A 19,955-nucleotide genomic window follows, 5' to 3' on the forward strand; every position below is an offset into this window, starting at 1 on the left:
TTCAACCTTTTGGTTTCACTTTATTAACAAATACCTACACTGCGAGAACAAGTACATATTGATATAAGGAAAGCTAAGCAAATATTCTCAAAGTTTAATCACTGTAAGCTAAGAATTTGTGTATGTTCTGTGAAGTCTTTAAGTCACTGTATTTAAGATGACCTTAATTTACATTTGGATATTGCAAAGTTAAGGCATTATCCTGATGCATCCTTAGGTAATCCTTGGTACTTAAATGGATTTTGGTATTTGGTTTGTGTTACTTGGATTAACGTAACATAAAGTGTTCCAAGAGACGATTAAAAATCTGCAGGAAAGTTGAGCACTCATGTTAGAGATACATGTTAAAATTCCAAGCCATGTACTTGAAATAAACTTTTTCTTTTTAACCTTTTAAATTCCAAATTTGACCAACCAGTGCTTTCCTGTAGCTGTACAAAAATCTTTTTTTTCTTTGCTAGTAGATCTCCCCTATCTACACAAATCCGTAAGTGTATCCAATTAGGATGTCAAATTCAAATTTGCACCTTAAGCTTTCTTTTTAAAAAAGTGAGATGACAAATTCGAAAGCATAACTATATAAAAATGCTTACTAAAAAGCTCTCTCCACCACAAATGAATGTAAATCACTTCCGCACTTAAATTATTTTTAGAAGTGATCAGACCGAACTTTAAAAAGTCCAGACTAGATGCTGATAGTGACAATAACTCTACTAAGGTTGCTTATTTTAATCACAAACCATCATTCATTATCTCATGCTCTCCAATCACTTCTGAAATAAGATACCATATGATGCAATGCACCCAGGTCTGATGATGGAGGAGAAAACAGAAAACAATTTTATTTTTAGCCTTACTCTGAAATTAAAGATGTTGACAGAGCCTGGGTGTCTGCCCAACGGGCACAGTGCTGCTGGTTCCTTCAAACGGACAAAAAAACAAAAAGAGGGGAACACCTACCGATGTGCACTAAGGGGAAAGGGTAAGTTTTACACTTCATTCCAGCACGGCTCCCATTCAGGACAAAACACACCACACAGTTTCACCACTCCCATTTAGAATCCGTAGACGGACCATGAAAGACAAGAAAATTTCCTTTCTTTCTATGCATTTCTTCAAGAGTCAAGGCTCAGTGAGAGGTGAAGAGAGCTCTTCATCCCTCCTATTTTTAAAAGCCTGTTAGCCTGCAGTACACTCATCTGCAAAGACGATTCCAGACACAGCGCTGCTCTGCTGAATTGGACTGCAGCATCGCAGGACTCTGCCAAAGGCAGTTGTTAAGGAGAGAAAGAACACAGCTGGGAGCTCTGCTCCCAAACAAAAATCTAGATACTAAACAGGAGCTTTGATAGCTCCTTGCAATGACAGCACAATACATCTTCTCTATGGGAGAAGGTGCCAAGGAGGCCCAACTTGCAACCCATGTTTCCACAGATCACCCTTCCTCACAGATTGGGGCATGCTTGGCCACTACTAACACTAACTGATTCAGAGAAGGAAAGTCAGCTTTCTCTTTTCAGTGCATTTGGAACTAAGTGGTCTTTGCAAACGAACATACCGGATGCAGGAACTACTACCATTCTCTTACATGAAAGATACTGCCCTTGGAACCAGAAGAACCAAAACAGAGTTTTGAAAGCTTTCATCAAAATGAGGTCGCTAAAAATATTTGAAAGAAGAGTGTCAACTTGCAAAAACCTACTTTTTAAACTAGTTAAACGGAAAACCACTGGTTGGCAAACCAGGCCCAACTTGTTGGCAGAGGCGGCCAACTGCAGAAGACAGAATTAGTAGTTTGATAATATCCAGCATGCAATAGTTTGGGGCTCTGGAGTTACTGAGATGAATTTTATTAAAAGTGACACAGAGAAGGTTATGAACTGCTATGAGGAAAAAATAAGAGTCATATTTCCTTTGACCACAGAGTCTTGTACACGATCCCATAGCCTCCAGAACCTGTACTGTGTATCCCTCCTTCTCTAGTACTGTTTTATTTAGAGGTCCACTCAAACGGAAAAGGAAATTCAAAAATGTGTTCATTGCTACAGAATATCCTCTAAAACCTGTGTGAATAAATAATCCTTAATCTTGGAATTACTATGTTCACCCCTGCCTGAAATTAACGCTTGGGTTTTTATAGTCATTTCAGTTACGCACTTTTTATTATTGGAGCTTTTAGTGTAAGAAAAGATCCCAATTTTATCATAAAAGCAGTTACTTGGTCTAGTTCTAGGTCTCTACATAGCGACAAAAACCAGCAACCACTGAATTGTCTGGACTCGACAGGTAATCCTAAAGGAAAGAACAGCGCTGGAATGCTGTTTCCTTCTGTCAACGTACGTGAACATGTGTATCTTCTTGGGGGTAGGGGACGGAAAGGAGGGAGCTTTCACATAATTCCCTCATCCCTCATCAAATTATCCAAAACATCTACAGCCAAAAAAATTTAAAATTGGTTGTCTACTTTCAGACAACTAATTTCTAAGGGCACTACTACTTAGTAACTGCCAAGTATGTGAACATACCTGAGTAAGAGTTTAAATGCTTAGGCGACTATTTTAATACAAAGACAGCTAGTGTTATTTTATCATGTCATGCACCAAGGAGGACAAAATAAGAATAATGTAACAGGACAGCCCAGCATACAACAACATAGATTATCGACCCACACAATGAAAGTCAGCAAACTAAACAACCCCCCAAAAAACTAAGGTACTGAACTAACAAAAAAAGCTACCATTAATAAAGAACATATGAAACTTCATGGCTAAGTAAACATTCCGTTGTTACACAAATCACTAAAATGCATAAGCAAGTGCCAAGAGCAAAAACCAAAACACATGATATGATAAAATGTAGCTACCAGATGCAAAGGTACGGAACAGCGGAGAGGAGATTATGCTTCCTCAGCCCCTTCCAATTAGCAGTGCCAGCTATAATGGATGTGCTCCACATCCTGTGATGCAGTATCAGGCATACAATCCAACCCCCGTAAGTCCCCCCCATCTACCCCATGACTACAGCACTTCCGCTTAGCATGATCATATAAAGAAAAGGCTTAAGTTTTCTGTCCTTTCAATCAGTCTCTTAAGAACAGTTTCATTTAATTATTGCCTTTGGTGTTTGTGGAGCTTTGTAGACCGTAGAGGTTATACTCCACTCGGTTAATACTGAGCATATGAAGTTTCTTACCTCCAATATTCTGGATAATTATTGTAGTTGCAACAAGGACCTATAAAAAAAAATTTATTTCTTTAGAAAGGGTAAGGATAACTAAAATCGTATGTCTATAGCAGTCATAAAACACATATGTATTATCTTAAACAGACCAGATGTTGAAGCGATAACTGGTACTGAAAGGAAGGGCATCTTCTACTGAAGAGTTTAACACATGGAAACCAACGCAATCTAAAATGAATATAAAAGCAAAAAATCTCCCTGAAAATACTGCATTTTCATTCTGAGATGACAAAAAAAGAGGAGTTATAGAGTGAAGCCTGTTCTGCAGAAGATGAGGTTTTTAAATCACTGAAAACATGTAAGTGCATTCTAATTGACATCAGGTGAGTACAAATGAAAACGATCATTCACCTCTGAAAAGAAAATCAGACAGCAGAGATTTGTACAAGCTACTTCCTCACTCCAAAAACCTGCATATTTTTAACTGTCATGAATGTCATTATTCTTTTAAAATTATAAGCTAGATAGACTTTTCTTTAGCATTTGTGGTTATTCATATTGGACTGACACGGAAATAGAAATGATCACAGGCTATTAAAATATTTGTCTGAATCCAAAGAATTAACTTCCAACTGAAAAAAAACCTAGAAGTGTCTAAAATTTCCCCAGTGTTTTCTTTTCAGTTCAGTTCTAAAACAGTATGATCATCTAGTACAGTTTTTCTTTTTACCCACCGCTCTTCTTGACGTAGCAGGACCTTCCTACATGAGTGCTACCATTAAGTCAACTTGGAAAAATTAAGCCACAGTTATGAGAAGAAAAACAAATTTGTATTTTTGAATAAAATCTGAAAGCAGAGTTGTCATTTTTTCAATTGAACAGCTAGAAAGATTTTAAACTAATTCAAAGTCAGTTCAAAAGTCACCAGGGGATGAAAGAAAAAAAAAAAAAAAAAAAAGTATGGTATCTTGGAATTTGCCATAGATGGAAACAAGTACTTCATGTCTTTGGAAAGGGAGAATCGGCAATCTTCCAATAGCAGAAAAATCTCCATCCTCACAAATCTCAGAAAAATATGTTTCACAGGAAATCGCCATAAGGTTGAATAACTGCTCTGCTTCAAGAGCAGTTAACCAGTAGTTTACTGTCAACCTAAGACGCCAGTTCAAGCAAGGTCCTACAGCAGTCGGTCTGTATCACTGGCAAATGACTCGGCTGAGGGAAGGGTAAGTGCTACTTTAAAGAAAAAAAAATAAAAAAAGCCACCTGTGCCTGACTGAAGTGAGGAGCATTCAGGGACAGAATTAGAATTCAGAACGGTTATAATAAACTAGAAAAGTCTAAAAATCAACAAGATCAGTTAAAAGCAATGCATTCAGGAAGTAGATCTCAAATATATGACTTTAAGAGTTATTAGACTGCAAATAGAGAAAATAGTCTGAGATAACACAAATCAGTAGCATGAAGCACCCACAGAAACGGCAAATCTTGTTTTGGGACGTAGTACCGGCCATGTTCTACCTAAAATATAGGTAATAATTACATTTCTTGTCACTGTCAAGGTCTCAGCCAGCTTAACTGTGTTCCATTTTGCAGGCAAGTTTTAAAAAAGGTGTACAAATATCAAAGGTACTTCAAGCGAGAAAGGTAAGTGTTCCAGAAAATGTCAGTTCATCGGGAAAGCTTGGTGAACTTTGGTTAATTATTTTATTAAAACAACATCTTCCCAACCTAGAAATGTTCCAGTGCTCTCCATGCACACTGAAAATAAAAAACCAGATGATTTTTAGCACAAATTATTTAAACTGAGAATTATGAAAAAGTGTATTAGGGAAAATAAAAAAAATTACTGATGTTGACTACATAGTGAAGCTGTGAAATCTCCTTCATTTAAGCTTTTAAATAACAGATTAGACAAACATCTGCCAAGAATGGTTTATGTATATTTAGCCCTGCTTCAGAGCAAAGGCAGACTAAGTCACATTTTAATATCTCCTTAAGCTCTACATTTCTGACTTCTGCATCTAATGGCTTGTGGTTAACGTGTACAGAACAGCTCCTGTAAAAAATAATTCTATTTCATACCTTGCTAATATCAAGGTTTATTATCTCTTGAGGTTGATCACATCTTAACTCTGATCGATAAATATTGATCCTCACAGACTACACTCATATCTGCTTATTAATGCTAACGGAAGTCTTACAAACACCTAATAGCTCAGATTTAATTCTCAGTTACATTAAAACAGAAGAAATTAGACTCTAGACTGTTAAGCAGAACTCATTTAAAAAAAAAAATTACATTGTTTCAGTAAACCATTAAAATCGCACTTCTGTGTGGTAAAATCTGCTTTCGGCATCGTGTAACTGAACCACAGAGCATAGAAGTCATAATATTAAATGTGCAGTATTCTCAAGTAGTATTTCCTGTGCACCCAGTATTACTGGGCAACATCGTCTATTAGGAAAAACAGATTCAGTACACACTACTAAAAAGGCACGCCTTACATGCTGATCACTCTTATACCAAAAATGGTTAGTTTGCTGGTGGTTTTGGTTTTTGTTTAATCATGAGATAAAACAAGTAAGAAACATTCATCTGAAGAGTTTATTAAACAGAAAAAAAAAATTAACATGCATTAAACGTACTCTTATTTGTTCCTATTGTGGAAACTACACAAAAGGCAAACAGTTATCTTAGATCTCTCTTAAATGCTAGAACACCAAGAGTAAATCACTTACATGTCTCTTAACAGTTTACAGCAGAGGTACGATAGGACTGTAACAAACCTGAAACGGATTGCTGAGCCAACTTGACAACAATGCCAGTGAGCAAATACTTGTACATACAACTAAAAAATGAACACACTGACAGGAAAGTAGCACAAAATCTTGCATTTAAGGACTGTCTATTTTACAGTTAGCTAAAGTTTTGGCTTCCACAGACCAGACACACTAACTGAAACATAGCAAAAAGCTTCAGGACGTAACGGATTTTTCAGTATACTAGGACGTCAGTAATTATAGTACTTATTTCATTTATCTCTCTTTACTATGCAAAGAACAGTTGTTCATTTATATCTCTTTACTATGCAAAAAACAGTCTCATGCATCAGAAGCATGAGACCAAGAAGAAAAATACACAGGTAAAAATAAATACTCACCTTTCCAGTTGATCCAAATGCAAACAGGCCAAGGTCTTCATAGGAAGTGACAGCTGTTAGTAAGGAAAAACAAAGCTAAAATATTTCTAACTTCAAAACACTTGAAAGCTCTAGCTTTGCCTTTTTTCCCTTTTTAAATGAACATAATCCAGGACAGAATTAAAAGAGTATTTTACAGTATTTTTTATTTACAAAATAGCTTTTATATACACCTGTACTCCTGCTACAAAATACAGCTCTCTGCTTGACCATTCAGAGACTCTCCAGAAACTCAATTTAATATTAAAAATAGTAATATTTTAAAAATAATAATAATAATAATAATAATACATTAATGGCAAATTGCCTTCTCCCAAAGATTTTTGCAAGTGATACTATAGATGAAGAATTCTGAAATTAGCCTCAACAATTAGATATAAGATATTCCCATATTTTATTTGTTCAAAGGGTACTTTTTTTTATTTTAAATGAAGACAACAACAGAGGCAACATTTTCATCTTTCTATGAATATAAACATCAATCACCATCTTGCCAGCTTTCAAAAACTCGGCACTCTTTATTTTCAAGAGAGCTGAAGGTAAACGCCTTCCTTGGTTGAAATCTATTATTAAAAAACAAATCAAAACACACCAAAGCAAAACCAAAAAACAAAACAAAAATCCTGCCCTTACCTGCACCTGACTTACATGATCACATTAAAATACCCTGTGGTTTGGTTTCCAGTACGCTTTGTTGAGTTTTAGCTGAAGCTCACTTCTAGTATTGCTGGTAACTCAAACCAATCCCTTCTCAGAAAGAAGGAAGTCATATTAAAGTCTTTCATTGTTGCTCCGTACTTTGTTATTAGAAACTCAAGCGATATCAAAAAGATGAAAGTTTTCTCAGAAATACCACTCACTTTCTCGGTATATAATAAAACGGTCCGCAGTTGTAAATGCCTCAAAGTGTAAAATTAATCTCAAAACCATGTAATTTTATTGTCACAACATTTCCTTTCTCTTCCTTGGTTCTCCTTGGTACATTACTGCTTCTACTCCTGTCACATCTTAATTTAGGGCCCAGCCCTGCAATTTGAGCTGCTGAGGGCAGACCTTCACACCTGAGTGAAGTCCCACTGAGGTAAATGAAACAAGACAGGGGAGACGCAGGCGGTTCAGAGAGATCAGATGACGGACTGGAGCCTCAGACTGCCAACTGCCCCAGCTGAGGCATTTTGATTTCACTGAAGATCTGCACACAATCAGATCAATGCTCCAGAGGAAAAAAAACAAGCCAAACAAACAAACAAAAAAAACCCCTTCATTAATTTTCTCATATGATTCTCTCAAGGGCGATGTTTCACATTCTGCTCTACCACTGACACCAATACGCTATGACAAAATAAATGAAATGACAAAATTAAATGAGCCAGAGTCAGCTCTCAGCATAAGCCTGGACTAATCTTACATCTGCCGTTACACTGATACAAGTTATATAAAGATATAATTAAACAAGTAGTATGTCTTACTAGATTTTACCCTGCATTTTTCTTAGGTTTCTATTTATAAAATTGTTGATGACAAGGGGAAAAAAAAAAAAAGCATTTTAGAAGGCCATCTCCAATGGCATTAAAAAAAAAAAAAATCAGTAAAATGTTAAACATATTTAGGAGACAGTTGTTTTTACCACATGGGAAAAAATACACAGCACACACATGAGGAGTTACCAACAAAGAGAACAAAATTTTCCACACAATTCCAAAACAGCAATACGAAACCTTAGAATATTTTCTATAGTAACTCTGTTTCTGTAATCAATTTAGCCCTGCGAACACTGGGAAGCCCTAATACTTAATCACATTACTTTTGTAATTTCAAGAATATATGGAACAAAACATTAAGCACAACTGACATAAAGATAAACAAGTTCTGCCTGATTGGCTTGATTTCTGTTATGTTATTAACACTAAATGGAAGTTATCCATTTAAATGCAAAGTGAAATTGGCAAGTACAGTATGAGCAATACTCATGACTAACTCATAAAATGAAAAGAAAAAAAAGCCATGAAACTTCCAAGTACATCCCACTTAAATTCCCAATTCCTCCGCTTTACAGAGTAAGCTTGGCGTTTGTCAGCCCAAACCCCAAAACAATGTAGGTTGTACTGAATTAACACCGGGAGAAAACATTGACTAAACTAATCCTAATCTAACACTTGACACTTAGCAATATTTTTTTGCTAAGCCTTTTGGTCTACACAAATCATTTGATTTTGTCAAAGTCTAGACCAATGTAATTTAAAAATCAAAGACACTTCTTTATTTTTAAAATACAACTAAAATGCCTGTGCTTAATAAATCCTGGTCTCTGTTGAAAATGGAATTAATATTAGAGCTTCCTTTTCAGAAGGTATTTTATAGGTCAGCTCTTTCCTAGGATTACTTTTATGATTTGAATACCTGAATGAATAGTTTACAAACGCTTTCAAAGGTTTTTCTTCTCCACCCTTTGAATTTTTCTAGCTCATTTTTTAATATAAAACTACTAAAATTTCTTTCCAATTCCTTCCCATGGATTAAGCTTAATACTATAACTTTATTCACAAATGCATGTAGGTTTTACAAAGACAAATGTTCAATTATCTACTTTGGAAGCAAACATGTACACAGCTTTTACTTTGTCAAGGCACAACGAGTCATATTTCTTACTTTTTAAAGACAATGTTCCAAGGAAAAACTTGGAATTATAACACGAAATTACTTCAAAAGTTTACAGGAATTATAGTAAATATAATCTATTAAAAAAAAAAATTAAAAAAAAATCAAAAAACAGAAGGCCATAAATCCAGCAAATTTATCTAGACATAGTTCTGGTGCTAGTATTACCTGTCAACATTATGTGATAACTAATCATTAACTGTAAAGTGCTGGTTTCAGACAAGAGAAATACTTCATCCTGTCATTTCAGTGGTATTCCTTGCTTTCAGTTGTGCGTATTTAAAAAAAGCTTTCTTGAGGTGGAACGTTGCCTTTGGACAACAACTGAGGAGTTAAACCATTCTTGTATATTAGGTCTCTAAGTTCATAACATGGAAACTTTTCTTACTTGAAAAAGCTTGAATCCTTAGTTTTCCCCTCTCCCTGGTAGTTTTTGCAAGGATCTCCGATTATTATTTTAGCAGACAACAACATAATACCACCTAGTGCCTATATAAAACAGAACTTTTGAGCCTCAAATAAGAGGTAAACAAAAATCATAAAAAAATTATCTCAAGTTTCCCCTTTTTTGCTTCTTATGTATCTTTCTAGCTACTTATTTCAGGTTCTAACTCCTTTCTAATAAGCAGAGCTCCAAGAGGAGAAAAAAATTACCAAAGACTTCGTCCCAAATCATCAAGCAGCCAACAATATCATCCATAAAAGTAACCCTACCTCTGAAAAGTATTTTTTAAGAATGCATGAAGAAGATCACTCAACAGGTGAAGACAGGAGCAGCAGATCTAAGAAGAATCAGGAAGCAATCATCTGAGAGACCAAAGCTAGCTGTAGACAACAGAGCCAATAAGGAAAGAAACGGAAGCTTTCTCCCACCACCTTTGAAAAGAGAGGAAAACAGATGAGAGGGAAACAGGTGACTGAAAGAGATGGAGAATTCCTGCTGTAACGCGATCTTTGGGTACGAGAACTCAAGGAACTAGTCGGTTGTTTCAGTAACAATTAAAAGCAGCAAGAATTAAAACATTAGCAGAATGGATTGCAGATATTAGAATCTACAGTTTGAACATTCTCAAAGCAGCGTAATTTCTAAGGACTGCAATGTGACTTCTCATTCAGTATCAAAGATACTGTAAATACCCGCATCTGTAAAGTGCCATGAGAATTATGATAATCCAATACGATTACAAAACCTGAAAGGTGTCCATTTCAAACCGTAAACAAAATATATATTACAAGTAGAAGAATGAAAGTCCACTGAAAGCAACAGTACACACTGAAGTAGAGCGGTCCAGCCAGCACCAAAATGATTTTGCTACAGAAACACAGGATCTATCTTTTTGGAAAGATGAGAGGCATTTTGAAAAACTTAAAACTGGAAATCTAGAAACCAGTCAGTTTGGCATTATACTTTTCATAAGCAGTTTCAAAATTGTATTTTTGAATGGCAAATAATAATCATTAAAAATGTTAAATATTTCAACATCACTGAATCAGACACAGCTATCTGTTAACATGCTGTTAATTATAATAATTATACTGGGTCATGTCTTTGCGATATAGGTGAGGAAGCATTTCAGAGATCAGTGTTAGATAAATCCTTTTCACTTACCAGTCTGAGTGCACATACTGAGCAGAAGAAATACCGAGTAAGAAGCAAGGGTGGCAACAATCAGCAACAAGATACTAAAAACCACAAAATATTTACGATTAAGGCACTTTTAGAGTACAATGCACTTTCTATCTTTAAGAATGCTACTTTTCCAAGAAGTAAGCTACCACAAGACAGGATTTCCTCATTTTATTGCTTATGTCTGCTGACTATGGTTCATATGGTCTCTGACTTTCCCAATACTTGCTAAGTTCTTCTGCTTCTTATATTGTCTACCGAAGCACATCACATACTATACAGGGTGAAGACCCAATATATCAATTACAAAGAGGACATAAACATCAGAGTGTCTGTACACAGACAAATATGTCTCTTCTAATGAAGTTAATCTAATGCTTAGAAAATGGTAAAAGCGACAATTCTGGTGACTTCGGCCCCGTTATCCATAGGTTAGTATGTACAACAAGCAGAAGTGCAAACAAAAGCACAGGCTGATTCCCATTTTTCAGATACGTAGCCATCCTACTCCAGAAGGTCCATTTCTGGAACTAAAGGAGACAGCAGCTTTAAAATGTAAATATCAATCTATTAGGAGTAATGGCCAAGAAATTGCCACCATGTGGCAATTTAATGCAATTTCTCAGCAGTACTTACCTTAGGCCAGATTTGAATGACTAAACCAAAGGAGGAAGATCTTATTCAACAATGCTGAAAAGCACCAGCTATTTATTTCTTCCTCAGTTTTTTGCACAGGAGTCTTAGTAATCAAGTTTTTGTTCCATTTAAAACTACAAGCTGACGTTAAAAGTAAGTGTACATAAAAACTGAGAACTTACCTAAACCCCATGATCCCTGTGTTGGCCATAGCATAGGATAAGCCAAGTATGCCACTTCCCATGATTGCATTCATTAAATTAAATACTGAGAAACCAAAGGAAGAGCCACGATTTGGAAGATTCTGTGAAAAGGGCAAAACAAAGTACAATTAGTGCGAGAGGTGTTTTGGTCTTTCATAAGAGGAAATTTAAGGGAGGGGAGAGCCAGTCAACTTTTCCTTCCCTAATGTAAATCAGAAAATCTCTTTTCTCATTCTAAGACCACGCAAACCCTCGTGCATATAAAATAACACGATGCTGTCCCATAAGGATCTCAAGACGACTACAGCCTTTGAGTACGGTGCTGCTAGAGCGCAAAAAGAGGGCAGCAAGATTTATGCTTAAAAGCAGGCTACCCCTGCGTGCTCGCAAGAGGAGCGCGGGGCAGAGCAAATGGCAGCACTTCCAAGAGCTGTGCAACCCAAGCATCAAACGGATCAGAAGAAGAGCCAGGACCAGACGTTCAGCTTCACGGGCCCGGTACTGCCCCGCGCTCCCGCGCCCCTGCCCGCCCCTTCCCGCTGCCCTCGCCAGGTGTCACCCCACGGGAGCCGCCCGCACAGCCCGGTCCCCCCCTCCGCCTCCCCCCTCCGCCCAGCTGCATCGATCCGCCTGAACTCTGAGCCCGAGGTCCCGCTCCCTCCCCCGGCCCGGGCCGCGCTCCCCGAACTTCTCCTCAAAACCAAGCGCGGCCGGGGACAGCCGCCCCCGCAGCCTCCCGGCCAAGCCGCGGGGAACGGGGACCGCCGTGACAGACCCGGCACCCGGGGAAAGCGAGTAAAGCCAAGCCGGCGCCCGGCGCCCCCCCGACGGAGCGGGCCCGGGCAGCCCCGCGGCCGCAGCCCCCTCACAGGGCGCTCCCCCCGCGCCCCTCAGAGCCGCCCCTCCCCGCCGCCGAGCCGCCCCCTCACACGCACGCTGCCCGACGGCGGCAGCGGCAGCAGCGGGGCGGACTCCCCGTCCCCGTCCTCGTCCGCCTCCTCCTCTTGCTGCTCGCGGGCGGACAGGTACCAGCCCCGCTCGGCAAGGAGCCGCCCGGCCCCCCGCGGCGGCGACGCCATACCGCCCCGCGCCCCGCCGCCTCGCCTCTGAGGGGAGGGCCGCCGGGGGGCGGGGCGGGGGGGCGGGGCCGCCGCTCCACCCCGCCCTCCCCCTCGGCGCGGCCACACGGAGCGGCGCGGCGGCGTGGCGTCACGGCGGCGGCGGCGACGTGCCAGGGCGCCGGCGCGCGCGGCGGGGCTCGGCATGAGGTGAGGGCGGGGCGGGGAGGGGAGGGGGGTGCTGGGGGAGCGGTAGCCGTGGCGACGGCGCGGCCCCGGCCCCGGCCCCGGCCCCGGCCCCGGCCCCGGCCCCGGCCCCGGCTCCGGCTCCGGCTGCGGCCTCGGCCCCGGCTGCGGCCTGCGGAGGGTCCCCACGGCGGCCCCGGCCCCGCAGCCCCCGGCCGGGCCTGCTCACCTCCGCCCCCCGGCCAGCGGCGGCCGGCCCAGGCCGCGGTGGGCCTGAGGCGGCGGCTGCCAGCGCGGCTCCCCTCGGGGAGTGGGCGGTGACCCTGGCGAGGGTCCCTTCCCCAGGTGAGGCCTGGCCGGCGCCTCTCCGACCCGCCCGGGGGTCTCTGTGCTTGGTGCCCGGTGTTGCTCGTGGAGCTGGGGCCGGGCGGAGCGGGTAGCGGCCCTCCAGCAGCACCCCCCCGCCCCCGATGTACCTCAGATTACTCCGAGGGAAGAATGGGGCAAACGGGGAAAGGCAGGTCATTCCGGAGACAGCCTCGGGAAGATGTTGGTCCTCTTGCGACAGGATGGCTGCCGTGACCTCCAACCAGACCCAGCGGGGGGGGGGCGTTTATCTGGCGGGCTGACCTAATACCGAGAAGCCCGTGCGAACCAGGCCAGCAGTTTCCAGCTAGGGAGAAGGGGAATGCCTAAGAAAAACACTGGGGTGCTCTGGCCTCTGGATGAAGTCTTCCTCCTCTGTAGCAGACGTGAAGAATGTGATGTTTATTCTTGACTCAACAGGGAAAAGGAGGTGTGCTTTGCCAAAAACTTGGCTTAGGGAAATGAGCTGGCTTGGGGATGTAGGGAGTCCCAGTGAGGAGCTGGGATTTGGGGTGGGGGAAGGATGGGAGCGGGGCCAGCTTTGCTAGGGCTTGGGCGCAGCTCCTTTTCTGAAGAAGAGACCGCATGGCTTGTTACCCTGAAGGAGGGCAACAGCCCTGTAGATGTCTGAGGCAGGCAAGAGAACCGGTTTCCTTTCAGAGCTAGTTTGCATCTCTCCTATCAACCCCCAATCTCAAAACTAACTTCCCAAGAAGGCAGGAGAAACGTCAGCCTCACACGCTACCTAAACCATTGGTTCCTGCCTAGGAGCAGCCGATGCAGAGTCAGGAAAGTTGGGCGCCTCTGGACTGTCTTTAGTGGAAGAAACCATTTATTTAGAGAAGCGTAAAGCTACTTTTCAAGTCCCCATCTTACGAATGAACTGTGGAGAGGGGTTCGGTCGCTTGAACAGACTTTACTAATGCTTCCCTGTACCTTTAAGGGAATTCTGCATTTAATTCATGGTCTTTCTGGCATGCAGCACGTGGAGCAAAGACACTACAGAGTGTGTAACCCCTTACCACTGGGGTACAGGAGGCAGAAATTGCTGAAGAGTGATTATGACCACAATTGCTAGTAACTGTGCTCTAGCAACCGCTGCTTGGTAATGACTTTTCTCAGAGGCAGAAGGGATCCAACAGTAGGATCGAGACGGTAGAAGTTTTTCCATTTGGCTCACCGGGATTAAGATCAAGTTTATTAGAACAAAGAGAGGTCATTGTATTTTGGCAGGGGGGGATTATCTCACTGCTTAAAGTTAGTTAATGCTTAAGTCTAAAAATACCATTTGCAAAAGGACAGAAATTTGTAGTATATAATTCATAATAAAGAGCTGTACTAAACTATTGTGGATTGTTGGGTACAGATGGAAATTCTAGTTTAAGAGAACAGCAAATCCATGTGATTTGCAGCCTTTTTAATGGAATGATTACATAATGTCTATAAAATGAATAATTTCTCTTCTAGGACTTTATGGAGATTTGGATACTCTGCCAGACTACTGAAAACTAATCATTTTAGGACAGCTGCATCAAATACATCATTTCCAGCAGTTTGGATGGTATTGGCGCAATATTCTGGCAGAATACCTGGGCTCTCTGTAGTAGTAAAAAAAATTAGTTTTTCTACAATGCCTGAAACTGTGGAGGATAAAGCTAATCTAGAACTGTATTCGCCGCATCCTGAAGTGCGTGGGATGACACTACTCAACAGAGAAGCTTTTAAAAGGACAGTTGTTGTTCCAGTTCTTAAAGTCAAGAAAGAAATTGTAAATCGTTTGCTGAAGTCCCTAAAACATATGGTACTACAGCGTCCTGGTCTAAAGCGAGTGGTTGAGGATCCCGAAGACGAGGACAGTAGACTTGTTATTTTGGATCCTCATAAAATACCAGAATTCTCATTGGGAGAATCGGAGCAAGAGGTATTAAAACAGCTTAATGTTTGTCCTGAGGTGTCCAAGTATAACTTAGAGCTGACTTATGAGAATTTCAAGTCAGAGGAGATCCTACGAGCAGTCCTTCCTGAAGGTCAAGAAGTCACCTCTGGATTTAGCCGTGTGGGTCACATAGCTCATTTGAATCTTAGAGATCATCAGCTACCGTACAGACATTTGATTGGTAGGTAAAACAACTCTTCTCCACAAAAGTATTTCGTATATTTTGTATGTTGTTAAAAAGGTATTTTAACAATTATTCTACCAATAAGTTATTCCTTGCACAAGGAAAACTTTTGAGCGCTTTTCCTTGCTTTGTATTTTGACTTTAAATAGCCTTGTGCCGATGCTGTAGCTGTGCACAGAAGGCACAGTTCTCCCCTCTTGCAGTAATTGTGGTCTCACTTCACTAAGCCTTGGGTCAGGGTAAAGTATGTGCCTTAGAAAGATGTTGTATCTGCAACCCTGAACCATCAGAGGAAGGTTGTTCTAGTACATGCTTACTTTTGTGAATTTAACTGTAAACAGCAGTGTTTGTATCTCTTGTAGAACACTAAGAGGTTGTAGTCCCTTAACCGGAATATCTTTTGTCCTCTCTTTCAGGCCAGGTTATAATTGACAAGAATCCGGGAGTCACCTGCGTAGTGAATAAAACCAATATTATTGACAGCACATACAGAAATTTTCAAATGGAGGTACTTGCTGGAGAGAGCAAACTAGTAACCAAGGTACGGGTGTTTTTCCCCTGTTATTTTAAACTTAATATGCTAAAACCCAAAGACATCTGCTGGAAGGATGTGATGAAGAGATGCTAGCAAGACCGTTCCTTTGCACAGTGCCCTTCCTGACACTTGTTTTAGAGTGTAAGAGTTGGCAGTTACTTCTATGTTCGTTTGTCCTGGTCTGCCAAGAGCAAACTCATAACCATAGGGATGATGAAGATATGTATTCTTTCAAGTTCACAGCCTAGATTTTAATGATATGTAAAAGCCGCTGAAGTAAAGGTTTCTTACAGAGATACTCATTACAAACTTGTAGCAACGGGTGTTTCTTACTCTAAAGCCAAAATATTTAGTGGATTTGATCTAAGAAAATGCTGTTTCTTAATTTCACCAAGCCTTGTACGGTGGCTGGTATAGAACATGAGACCGTGTTTTTAAATGTCACTGGCTTTGCAACGCAGGCAAGATTTTGCCTATGCCTCTTCCTTTTCTGTCAGCAGCAAGACAAACCTCATCATCTCCTCTGTTTTGACATTTTTCAGGTGTAAAGCACTATGTAACTGCCAAGCATTCTTTACGTAGGGTTTCTTGTCTGTAGCTGGAAACTTGGCCACTGGTTTGAGCAAAAAATACTTTTCCTAACTGTTAGCAGTTCTATACTTTTAGAAGAGAAAACATTAGATTACCAAATAAAAAAGTTTAATAGCTTGGTAGAACATCCTGTACATGCAGAGAGAAGGCATTTGAATCGTCAAGGGGGAAGTGACAATCAAATATGCCGATGGTACTAGCTCATTAAGCATACACGTAGCATGCCACTGAGCTGCACGCTGAGGAGCGCAGGTACACTTTGGTGTGTTACTTGCTGGCAACGCAAACGATGCAGTGATTTGGATCCAAAGTTCCTTTACTTCGGAGTCACACAATTTGAGCGTGGTGGTGCAAAGTGAGCGTTATCTTGCATCCCACTCTCATCTGAATAAATACCGTTTCTTTTTAGGTCTGTTCTTAAGATAGTGGTCATCCCAAAGTTTGGGTTTGGATCAGTTTCCAGACTGTCACCTTGAGAGATAAAATACAGTATTTTTTCAAACTGCAGAATTGGCTCCCAGTGGCTTTGAATTTGGCTGACTCTTGCCATTCTTGTGCTGTATCATTCTCAGACGCTTATTTACTATGTGGACTCCGCTAAGGAGGGCTTGAGGCATCTTCCCAAGGTCTGCTTTCAATAAAGGAATTGTCAGCCAGCCACAAAGCTCTTGAAAAGCCTCAGATGTTGGGTTTTTTTAATGGTCATTTTAAGTTGCTGCTTTATTTCCACCTGGTGATTGAGACATGCATAAGCCAGCCATCTGGATTGACAGTTGGAACATTCCTTATGGCTATTTCTGATGAGTAGATCTGTTTATACAAGATTCCTGTGTACTACTAATGGGACAAATGTCAATGTACACATTACCTTTTGATAAAGCACCTTGGTTTACAGCTGTCTCAATTACTGATAATGTTTAAACGTGTCTGGAGTTTGAACACAGAGGCTTAACCAAATGTTCTGGACTTTCAGGTCAAAGAAAATAATATTGCGTATGAATTGGACTTTTCTAAAGTCTACTGGAACCCACGTCTTTCCACAGAACACAGCCGTATCATTGAGCTTTTAAAGCCCGGTGATGTCCTTTTCGATGTCTTTGCTGGGATTGGACCTTTTGCTATTCCAGCAGCAAAAAAAAAGTGCCACGTATTTGCAAACGATCTCAATCCTGAATCCTACAACTGGCTCCTGCACAACTGCAGACTAAACAAAGTAGACAACAAAATAAAAGCGTTCAATATGGATGGCAGGGACTTCCTCCTGGGGCCAGTAAGGGAAGAACTAAGTAAAGAGCTCCCAATTCTGAAAGAAGAACAGAAAACCTCTTTTCATATAGTCATGAATTTGCCAGCTTTGGCTATTGAATTTCTAGGTGTTTTCAGGCATCTCTTGGTCGGGGAGCCATGCAGCACTGCTGGCCTTCCCACTGTGCACTGCTATGGTTTCTCCAAACATGAGAACCCCACCAAAGATATTCAAGAACGAGCTGAAGCTTCGCTGGGAACCTCCTTGGATGGACGCTGTTCTACTTACCTGGTTAGAAATGTTGCACCGAACAAGGAGATGCTGTGCATTAGTTTCCAGATTCCAGCGGACGTGCTGTACAAGAGGCCCTGCCCTGGTGAAGGTAAGGAACAAGCCTCCTACGTGGCACTTGGATTTCAGGCTACACCTTTTGCTGTCTCAGGCTGGTCCTGCCTTGTCAGCCCTGTGGGCCACTTCAGCTGTGTGACGGCGATGCTGTCCTCCGGTGTGAGCGCGGAGGTGGCCGGCAGGACTGAGCGCCTGCACGTGTGCAGCAGCTGCAGGGCTTCGTGCGCTCGCGGTAACAGCGGACCGCTCCTCTGATCCCAGCACGAGCCTCCACAGGAAAAATGGTGGACTGGATAGGATCATCCCGCAGGCCGTAAACCAGACCTTAACGCCTTAGATTGCGTACTGGGGGAGGATGGGGTATCTAACGCCAAGCACGCGTTTCTGTTAGCTGAACACTTAAGAACTGGAGCTTCATTTTCACCAGGGTGGAATGGCGTACTTCCAAGTGACTGGTCCCAGTTCTGACCTTCTCCCTTATGCTTGCACAGACTCAGTTTAGGTCTGGAGTCACCACATCAGCAGAATCCAGATCTGTACAATTTAATTGAGAAACAGGTATCTGCAGAGATCTTTAAAGTTGAATTTGATTTTTTTTTTTTTTTTTTTTTTGGTACAATTGGTCATTTGCTTCTTGAAGTACTTGTTAGACGCCAGTTGGTTTCAGTGATCTTGGGCTGTGCCCTACATGACAAGGGGGGAGGGAGGGGAGGCTTTCGGTCTGCAGTTACATGAACTGGAGGAAGGGAGTTTTGATAAAGCTTTAACACCATGAAACTTATTTTTATGCTGTTGTTGGGTAGCACCGACATACAGGTCAAAATGTAGCTCAATACACATTTTTTGAAAGTCCTTTTTGGCATTTAGTAAAGACCCCCCATTATTGCTGTAACAGTTTTCATTTGTGACTGTTAATCCCGATTTTAACTCTCGTCTCTTCCTGTTAAATCCCTTAAGCGTTAATGGCTTGTGGTTTAGTTCAGTCTGTTTACTGTACATTAAATAACTCACTTTTTCCAACCTTCTTCCAGCAAACCCAGCCTCTAAACGTCTGTGTACCAGCAAAGATTTTTCTGAAGAAAAGTTACTGAGTTGAAGACTGGAGATACGGTAACTACCTTAGCAGGTTGCCTAAGGCGCACTTAGGTTACCTCTGGTTTGCCCCTTGAATTATTTGGAGCGTACCTGTGTTACCCATCTCGGGTGCCGAGATGTGTAATGCATGTTGCAGCTTTCCTTTGTGAGCCTTGCCTCCTGCATTTACCTTTTCTTTTTAATTGTGGGATCAATAAGGAGATTGAAATTGTCGTTACTATAAAAAAAATAAAACTTTGCTTTTTTGTAATAAATGTGTTTTGGTAGTTTTCTGCTCTCGTTTCACGCCCCGTGATAGTTCAGTGACACAGACTGGGATGGTTTTCTGCTGTGTCATTTTGATAATGTGCGGTTTGTGGGGAAAACAGGTTTTTATATTTTGTCGGGTCTAGGAAGATGACTTGTATAAGCCTTGCATTGGATTCTCAATTGGATTGTCAAAACCATTGACAAATGGTTTTGGTGTTTAAGAATATTGGATTACTGTTAGCAGATGCACAAACAGCTCTTGTATAAGCAAGATAACCTTTCAAAAACTTAACCCAAGATACAAAAAGGCCCAAATAGCCATATATACTCGTTCCTAGGCTTTTGAGTACTAAATGCTTTTTAACACTGAGATTTAGTTAGGGATTAGCTGACTCCTAACTTAGTGTTTGCCCACCGTTAAAGCAGGAAGGACTCTAATGCCATTTGCACAGTTGCAGATTAAGTACACGCTTGCGTTAAAGCACAAGACTGAAAACCAGTACCTGGCTGACCAGTCCTCTCATCTTGAAACCGCGTCCTCCTGTGGCTTTTGCGCCTCCGCCGTCTCCCAGCTCTCCCCCTACCTCTCCGACTGCTCCCCTGCTGCAGTCCCTGGACGATCTCTCTGACTGGCTGCCCGTATTCTGCAGGGGT

At 41.5% G+C, this 19,955-nt stretch overlaps 2 protein-coding genes across 4 annotated transcripts in view; one reads left to right on the forward strand and one right to left on the reverse strand.

Moving 5' to 3' along the window:
* Nucleotides 1-12,586, reverse strand: part of SLC38A6 (solute carrier family 38 member 6) — a 45,956-nt gene extending 33,370 nt beyond the window's left edge. Inside the window, exons 1-5 of the mRNA XM_076345644.1 lie at nucleotides 12,437-12,586; nucleotides 11,487-11,608; nucleotides 10,651-10,724; nucleotides 6,345-6,397; nucleotides 3,193-3,232 (exon numbers count right to left, since the gene is read on the reverse strand). Of these exons, the coding sequence (XP_076201759.1) occupies nucleotides 3,193-3,232; nucleotides 6,345-6,397; nucleotides 10,651-10,724; nucleotides 11,487-11,608; nucleotides 12,437-12,586 (439 nt within the window). The remainder of the gene's footprint in view (nucleotides 1-3,192; nucleotides 3,233-6,344; nucleotides 6,398-10,650; nucleotides 10,725-11,486; nucleotides 11,609-12,436) is intronic.
* Nucleotides 12,587-12,734: 148 nt separating this feature from the next.
* On the forward strand, nucleotides 12,735-19,306 carry TRMT5 (tRNA methyltransferase 5). Of its 3 annotated transcripts, XM_076345643.1 has the most exons (6): nucleotides 13,439-13,517; nucleotides 14,011-14,012; nucleotides 14,585-15,234; nucleotides 15,654-15,778; nucleotides 17,337-17,991; nucleotides 18,989-19,306. In XM_076345643.1, exons 1-6 carry the CDS (start codon nucleotides 13,440-13,442, stop codon nucleotides 19,051-19,053), a joined length of 1,575 nt encoding a protein of 524 aa, XP_076201758.1. In that variant the 5' UTR covers nucleotide 13,439; the 3' UTR covers nucleotides 19,054-19,306. The 3 variants fall into 3 exon arrangements, with proteins under 3 accessions (XP_076201757.1, XP_076201758.1, XP_076201756.1); XM_076345642.1 differs by lacking the exons at nucleotides 13,439-13,517; nucleotides 14,011-14,012 and adding an exon at nucleotides 12,735-12,775; XM_076345641.1 differs by lacking the exon at nucleotides 14,011-14,012 and having other exon boundaries at nucleotides 13,439-13,547.
* The last annotated feature ends 649 nt before the right edge of the window (nucleotides 19,307-19,955 follow it).

This window comes from Aptenodytes patagonicus, chromosome 7, assembly GCF_965638725.1.
Source record: "Aptenodytes patagonicus chromosome 7, bAptPat1.pri.cur, whole genome shotgun sequence".
NCBI lineage: Eukaryota > Metazoa > Chordata > Aves > Sphenisciformes > Spheniscidae > Aptenodytes > Aptenodytes patagonicus.